The 7,588-nt window shown below is 55.0% G+C and overlaps 1 protein-coding gene across 1 annotated transcript in view; it reads right to left on the bottom strand.

Moving 5' to 3' along the window:
- Nucleotides 1–2,644: 2,644 nt before the first annotated feature.
- Nucleotides 2,645–7,588, bottom strand: part of LOC122429464 (spermatogenesis-associated protein 31A3-like) — a 30,631-nt gene continuing 25,687 nt past the window's right edge. The window contains exon 4 of the mRNA XM_043449792.1: nt 2,645–4,063. Within this exon, the coding sequence (XP_043305727.1) occupies nt 2,719–3,732 (1,014 nt within the window). The 5' untranslated portion in view covers nt 3,733–4,063 and the 3' untranslated portion in view covers nt 2,645–2,718. The remainder of the gene's footprint in view (nt 4,064–7,588) is intronic.

The following is a 7,588-nucleotide window of genomic DNA, read 5'->3' as shown; positions in this document are numbered from 1 at the left end:
TATTGGGGGCCCTGTGCAGCAGCAGTGCTGGGTCACTGTGAGTATATGGGGGGGTCCCAGTCTGGCGTGAGTGTGGTTCTGTCGAGGTCTCTGTGGGGTTATTGGGGGCCCTGGGCAGCAGCAGTGCTGGATCACTGTGAGTATATGGGGGGTCTCTCTCTGGGGTGAGTGTGGGTCTGACCCACTCTTCATGGGGGCCCTGTGCTGGATCAGTGTGTTGTGTATATGGGGGGTCCCTCTCTGGGGTGAGTGTGGGTCTCTCGAGGTTTCATGTGGGGTTATTGGGGGCCCTGTGCAGCAGCAGTGCTGGGTCACTGTGGGTGTATGGGGGGTCTCTCTATGGGGTGAGTGTGGGTCTGACCCACTCTTCGTGGGGGCCCTGTGCTGGATCAGTGTGGGTGTATGGGGGGGGGGTCCCTCTCTGGGGAGAGTGTGTGTCTGTCGAGGTCTCTGTGGGGTTATTGGGGGACCTGTCCTGGATCAGTGTGGGTGTATGGGGAGTCTCTCTCTGGGGTGAGTGTGGGTCTGACCCACTCCTCATGGGGGCCCTGTGCTGGATCAGTGTAGGTGTATGGGGGGTCCCTCTCTGGGGTGAGTGCAGGTCTGTCGAGGGCTCTGTGGGGTTATTGGGGGCCCTGTGCAGCAGCAGTGCTGGGTCACTGTGTGTATATCGGGGGTGTCTCTCTGGGGTGAGTGTCGGTCTGTCGAGGTCTCTGTGGGGTGATTGGGGGCCCTGTGCTGGGTCACTGTGTGTATACGGGGGGTCCCTCTCTGGGGTGAGTGTGGGTCTGACCCACTCTTCACACATCCCTCCAGCACTGTCCTCTCTGCCCCTCATGGCAGGAGAAGGAAGGGACTCTCTATGTCTGGTTTCTTGCTGTTCTGTCAGTGTCCCTTCTGCGTCATGTCTCCGGAAGGGCACGTTAGTTCCAGATCCCCCAACTCAGCGCTCACCTCTTGGTGCCTCTGAGAGGCCCTGGCAGCAGCCAGGCTCAGGATCCAAGCTCTGTGCTCCCCTCTCCTGAACTCTCGAGGTCACTCGATGGCCTAGGACACAATGCCTCCCGTCAGACCCTGGCTGAGCCCCCACCGCTGTGCCCACCGTGGGGGATGCGGTGCAGAGTCAGGACTAGTCTCCAGGGAGGAACCACAGCACAAGTAGGCCTGTGCCCACTGCCCCCACAGCCCCGGGCCTGGTCCCACATGTGGGGGCCCTGACAGGCATGGAGGCAGGGCCGTTCCTGCCAGCTCCTGGATCAAAGGCCCCCTTCTGGAGGGGGACTGTGCACCAGGGCAGTGTCTGTAACATAGAGCCCAGAATCTCTCTGGAGAAATGCTCGTCTCCCCGCTTTCCAGCTTGGATGAGCCCAAGGAGGAAAGCTGATGGCGTGTTCATTTTCTGCAGGTCCCTTCCATGCATGCTGGGTGACACATCCTGGCTGCTGGTGTCTTCCACCCCGGCCTCTGGAGTGAGTAAGACTGAGTGCAGGCGAGACCTTCTGTGACTCCTGAACAGTCCCTGGGCCTGTTGAGTCCTACCTGTACCCTGGGAGCCCCCTTGGGCCACACATGTAGGTAGAGGTCACGGACTGTGAGTCTGTCCTGAGTACCCAGTCCTGTAAAAGCTGATTGCTACAGTGGGGAAAAGTGAAGCTTCTCTGCTTGAGCTTCTGTTGCCTCTGGGAGCTTGGCCCTCTGTTGAGGGCCTCCAGGTGGCCTCCCTCAGACAGATCCGGGGAACTAGAGTAGAGGGGAGACTCTGGAGCGATGACAGCATGAGCCACCAGGCCCCTCACTTCTTTCCTCTGGCCCTGTGAACGGTGGTGGAACACCAATGCTCCTTGGTAAATGCACCATCTATGGGCTCCCCTGCCACTAACATCCTTCCTCTGCATCCCATCCCAGGGGCACAGCATCCTGCTCTCAGACCGTGAGGTGCCTCCGCACACAGTCATGACCATGCTCATTCACTGGGGGAGGTGGTCTCTGTAAGCATGGCTGTCCTCTCCTCCAGGGCTGGGTGGGACCAGCCCTCGGAGGCTTGCATGCTCTGCACTGCACACTCTTAGAGCGGGGTCCTCTCCGAGTGTGTGGTTCTCATTCTTGCTGCTGCTTCAGAGCAGGAGAAAGGCAGGGGGAGGGTGATGAACCTCGCCTATCTTGTCCCAGCCACATCTGGGAGAGAAAGGGGATTTCAGCGCAGCAGCATCTATGCTGCTGTGACTCGGGGGTGAGGCTTGTCCCACCTCTGGACTCCCCTCCTTATTCTGACATGGGAGTTTGTCCCTGACACTTCTTGAGCCTGAGGGGAATTTCAGCTTCTGAACACACCTCCCCTACCAGCTGCACAACGTCCAGGTGGAGAGACAGTAGGATAGAACTGAGCAAGATCCTGAGAAGGGGGAGGTCTTTAGGTTTAGTTCACTGTGACATGTCCTAAACGCTGTTGCTTGTTTCTCTAATGCTGGTATTATGGAAACTGAAGGCGCAGTTATGAAACTGGGATGAGGGTGAGTATCCATGCTGCGGTCACCCTCCCTCCACGGCCCCATCCCGTCTGGAAGTCAAAGCAGGCACCTGGGAAGCATGGACCCTGATGCCTTCCATCTCCCTCAGTGAGGCACCGACAGGCCACTACCCCTGCTCATGGGAAAAAAACATTTATTTCATGAAACAAAATTTCTGGTAGGAAGAAGCCTTTACCACACAGAGGATGTGCTAACATTCGAGAAAAATGTATTTATCTGCATGGCATGCATTTTTTCCTTGCAGGAGAGTTTTCCTACCCGGAATGCTGTGAAAAGCATGTTCGGATTCACCAGAAGAGGTAAATTTTTGAGGGAGACCATGCCTTGGACAGTGGAGGGAATGGCCTGTGACCCGTGTCACTCGTGAGCCATGCTGGCAGACTATGCGTGGAGGGGGACCTGGCTCCCTGGGTGAGAAGGCCCACCTGCTGTCCCTGGGACTGGTCCACTTTTTTGAAAAGCTATGGCCCATTGGGGTGGCTTGGTGATAACGGGGTGTATCTCTCCTCATTCTCCTTTCCTCTTGGTAAGACAGGATTCTGTGGTGGCAGTAATGTGGACCTCGGGGGCCCTGGAATTCTGCTTGGTACCAGTTTAACTCCGTGGCGTGAGGTCCCTGGTGAAACACCATCCTCTCCTTTAGGATCTGCCCAACAGCTGTCATGAGAGTCTGAGCCTCAACAGCCCTGCTGTCCATGGTCGATTTGCTCTTGATTGATTCTTGGCTCTGGACAGTGGCTATTTCCGGCCTGCCTTTTTGCAAGGGCTCTTCTGGTTCTCTGCCTTTACTGGGGAAAATCCATTGCAGAAGGAGCTTAATCCTTTCTTTGAAGCTTTCTGATGGAACCTGTCTCTTCTTTAGGACTAACTGCCGAAACTTGCTTCTTAGGGACTCTGTTGATTCTTTTTTCTGGCCAGGATGACTCATCCCTTGGGCTTGGTAAGCCCTCCGTTCTGCCAGCCCCTTTTTAATCTGTCTTAATTTGGGCCTTGTATATTTCTCTCTCCCATCCTTGGGAACAGACTCCTTGCAATGGCTCTTATATTTGAGCTGTCGCCTCATGTCCACCTGCTGCCCCTGGCTGCTCCCTTCACTTGAGGTAGCATCATAGAGATTTTGGGAATTGCACTTGTCTCCACTGGATAAGATCTGAAAAGAGGACAGAGATTCCTGAGAAGCCAAGATGTTTGCGGCAAGAAACATATTCGAGTGACAGTCTTTGAGAAGCACATCGGTGGCACAGTCTTGAAGGAGTACTCCAGTTTCACAGTCTTGAAGGAGCACGCTGGTAGCTCGGCCCTGAGCCTGAGCCTGCTGGTCAGCGAACCCTTGAGACTCAAGCTTACGAGACTGTGTCTCAAAGAGTAGATCTTCTGTATTTGAGGCAGCAGATGTGGTGTTCAGTGAGGGGCTTTCACTGGACCTTGGAGACCATGATCTCCCGAGATCTATATTGATGTCTAGGTATTTGACCTGCACGCTAGGTTCCCTGGTGCCCTTCCCAGCAGAGTCTCCCTCCACGACCTCTTGCGCCCTGGAAGATGGGGAGCATTCATCAAGGTCCACAACTATCACATTAGAGCAAGATGCTGGGGAGGCCTGCCCCCTAGTTTCCTTCTGTGGCTCATTCCTGGCCATGGCTGAACTTGGACTTGGCTCCAGGCTGCCTTTGTCAGCCTCCACAACAGACATGCTGTGCCACATTCTGCCCACAAAGCTGTATGTGGGGGCCTGAGGAGGTGGCTTGTCTTCCTGTCCAGTCAGAGGGGCCTCTGGGGGCTTATGGGTGTCCCCAGGTGTGCGTCCTCCCAGAGCCCCCCGGGCTTCCTCAGTCACCTGTGAGGGGACAGGGAGGGGCCTCTCCAGTGGGGGAACTGCCTCCGCTGTTTTCAGTTTCTCACCTGCATGGGGCTGAGGAGGTTTCCCCAAGCCCTTGGTTAATAGGGCAGTTGAGTGGTATCCAGATTCACAGGTGACCTTCAATGTGGGCACTTGAACCTTTTTCAACTTCAAGCGAAATATGAACTTAAGGACTTTGAAGAGTAGGCTCCACCTGTGCCTCACCCGAAACCTTATTATATGTGCTTCCAACTCCTGCTCAGTATACGGGCTGAGGACAAGAGACTCATGGGAGGTGATCATGGAGGCTTTCCTATCCTGAGAGGACTGTGTACTTTCTGTCTTCATGGGAGCATTTGTCTCTCCCAGAGTGCCTAAAACAAGGTTGTCCACAAGCCTCAAGTGACAGACATTCACAGGGATCTCACTCTCACAGATCTGCTCTGCCTTCCTCTCTGTAAGGACTCCTGAGACTTCTGGTTGCTTCCTGTCTAGGCTCAACTCTATTTCTGATGCAGGTTTTGCTCTTGGGTCCTTCACTGGAGGGTTGGCTGGGAACATGTACAGATCTTTTACGATCTTCCCCACACTCTGCCCCACCTCATGGCACAGGTCTGTCCCTGGTAGGATTTGTGCTGGGCACTTGGACCTCATCTTTTGTACATCCTGGCTCATTTTGCCTCGACCTGCAGAAGATCTTGAGGGCCCCTCCCTGCCCTGTGCCTGACATGGCCTTGGGTATTGATCCTGGGGCTGCATCAGTTTCTGAGATGCTTGGATTCTGCAGGGCAGGCCACTCTGTTGCTGCATGAACCTTTGGGAAATGTGGTGCTCCAGTTTCTTCCGAACCTCAGGGCTGATCAAATGCCCAGGAAGGATGGGGACAGAGCTGTGGGCCTGGGAAGACCTGGTCTCCTGGGATGGGTTGAGAGTGACCTGGCTAAAGACTTCCTGAGAATTTTTAACCAAAGAGGGTAAAGTTCTCCTGCTTTCTAGTTGTTTTTTTCCAAAAGTGACATTCCAGGTTTTCAATTGCATTTGAACTGAAAGATGATGCCTTATTTGGGACTGTAGTGCAAGATGTTTCAAAGGACTTCTCAATGCCAATCTGGCGTTGAGAAGATGATGACTGGACTAGGGGGGAGGGTGATAGATGGACAGTGGTTTCTAACTGAGCCTGAGGTTGTGGATGATATTGGGGTATGGTTGGAGTTAAAAATTGAGGTTGGGCCTGGATCTCCATATGAGCCCGAGAAGATGGCTGACAGTGAGGTATATTTAGAGCCAGGGGTATCGGTTGGGCCTGGATCTCCACGTGAGCCCGAGGAGGTGGTTGAAACTGGGGCATGGTTGGAGCTGAGGGTTGTTGGTGGTCCTGGACCTCCATGGAAATCTCAGATGATGGTGGACATTGAGGCATGCTTGCAGTCCAGGGTAGGGATCGGCCCTGGGTCTCCACATGAGCCTGAACAAGTGGTTGAAACTGGGGCATGTTTGGAGTCCAAGGTAGGGATTGGTCCTGAATCTCCATGTGAGCTTGAGGTTGTGGTGGTTGACACTGGGACATGGATGGAGTCTGGACTAGGGGCGGAACCTGGGTCTTCATGTGAGCCCGAAGTGGTAGTTGAAAATGAGACATGGTTTGAGCCAAGAGTTGGGATCGCACCTGGGTCTCCATGTGAGCTCGAGGTGATGGTTGAAATTGGGGCGTGAGTGGAGTCCATGGTGGGGGGCGGGCCTGGGTCTCCATGTGAGTCTGAGGTGGTGGCTGAAAGGGAGGCATGGTTGGAACCAAGAGTTGGGGTCGGGCCTGGGACTCCATGTGAGCCCGAGTTGGTGGTAGAGAGTGAGGCATGGTTGAAGCCACGATTTGGGAGCTGGACTGGGTCTCCAATGAAACTTCAGATGATGGTTGACATTGGGGCATGATTGGAGTTAAGGGTAGGGGTTGGGCCTGGGTCTCCATGTGACCCAGAGGTGATGGCTGCAACTGGGGCATGGTGGGAGTCAAGGACTGAGGTTGAGCCTGGGCCACAGGTTGGGTCAAGTGCTTGGCCAATGACAGTTGTGAGGTTACTTTAGCTGGAATATGGAATGGTTTGGCTTTAGAGCGTTCGTTAAATAAGACAGGGCATAACTCTAGAGCTGACCCAGGTACTGTGACAGCAGCTATGAGAGACTCACTGTGCAGAAAGGGGAGACCCCAGAAGAGCTGGCTGCATGTCTTCTGTAGACAGCCCCCCAGAGTGTCAGGATATTGGGGCTTCTCGGGACCAAGCAGCTGATCATGTTTGCCAGTTATGTTCCCGAAGTGTTGGTGACCCAAGGTGTCCTGTTTGTGACCCAGCGACTCGATCCTCTTCCCCAAAGAATTCAGGTGGTAGCCTGCCTCCTTGTCCTTTTCTTTCTCCTCCCAAGACTTCAATTCCACTCTTTTGGTGATTAGTATTTCCAGTAGCTCCTGGACATTAGGGTTGATAAAAGCGAGGCCACCAGCCTCTCCCTGCCCGTTTCGGGGATCTTCCCAGAATGAGGCCTCTGGTGGGTAGAGGGGAAGGCTTTCTTTCTGGGACTCTAAGTGTGTTGAGGTGGAGAAGCTCCAGGCTGTGGCTGCTTCCTGCCACCAGGCCAGGGCCGATCCAGGGCTGCTTGAATGGACAATCCCTGGGATGGCTGGTCTCCAGGGGGAGTGTGGAGATGACCTGTGTGGGATGGTACTCAGTGTGCGTGTCGTGGAGTCACCCTGAGTGAGACTCAGCATGGAGCCTGATGGTGTTGGGGTAGAGCAGGGTGCTGGAGGTGGAGGGCAGGCTCTCCCATGAGGCGGGCTTGGTGGGGAAGGGGAAACAGCCAGTGGCCAGGGGGAAAGGCTGTCCAGGGGAAAGAAAGGCTCTGGTGTTGGAGAGGCACTCAGGTATGACTCTGAGTAAGTGGAAACTGACCCTGGAGAAATGGCAGAAGTGCAGGGTAGAGGCTGCTTGGTCAGAGGAGCTGGGGAAATGGTGGGAGCCGCCTCTTCCCTGCATGGTGGGTGGGCTCCAGCAGGCACTGCTTTGCAAACCTCACCAGGTGAATCTTGCCATGAGATCTGATGAAAGCTGGCCTTGTCAGGGAACCTCCCCAGGTGTCTGCAGGAGACATGAAGAACAAGCTGCAGCCAGGAGCTGCCAGGCCAGGAGGACCAGACAGGCCAGGCGGCGGGGGGTGGGGGGGGGGGTTG

This window comes from Cervus canadensis, chromosome 28 (genome assembly GCF_019320065.1).
Source record: "Cervus canadensis isolate Bull #8, Minnesota chromosome 28, ASM1932006v1, whole genome shotgun sequence".
NCBI classification, from domain to species: domain Eukaryota; kingdom Metazoa; phylum Chordata; class Mammalia; order Artiodactyla; family Cervidae; genus Cervus; species Cervus canadensis.
Note: the sequence above shows the minus strand (reverse complement) of the source record. Positions and strands in the feature narration are given on the sequence as shown.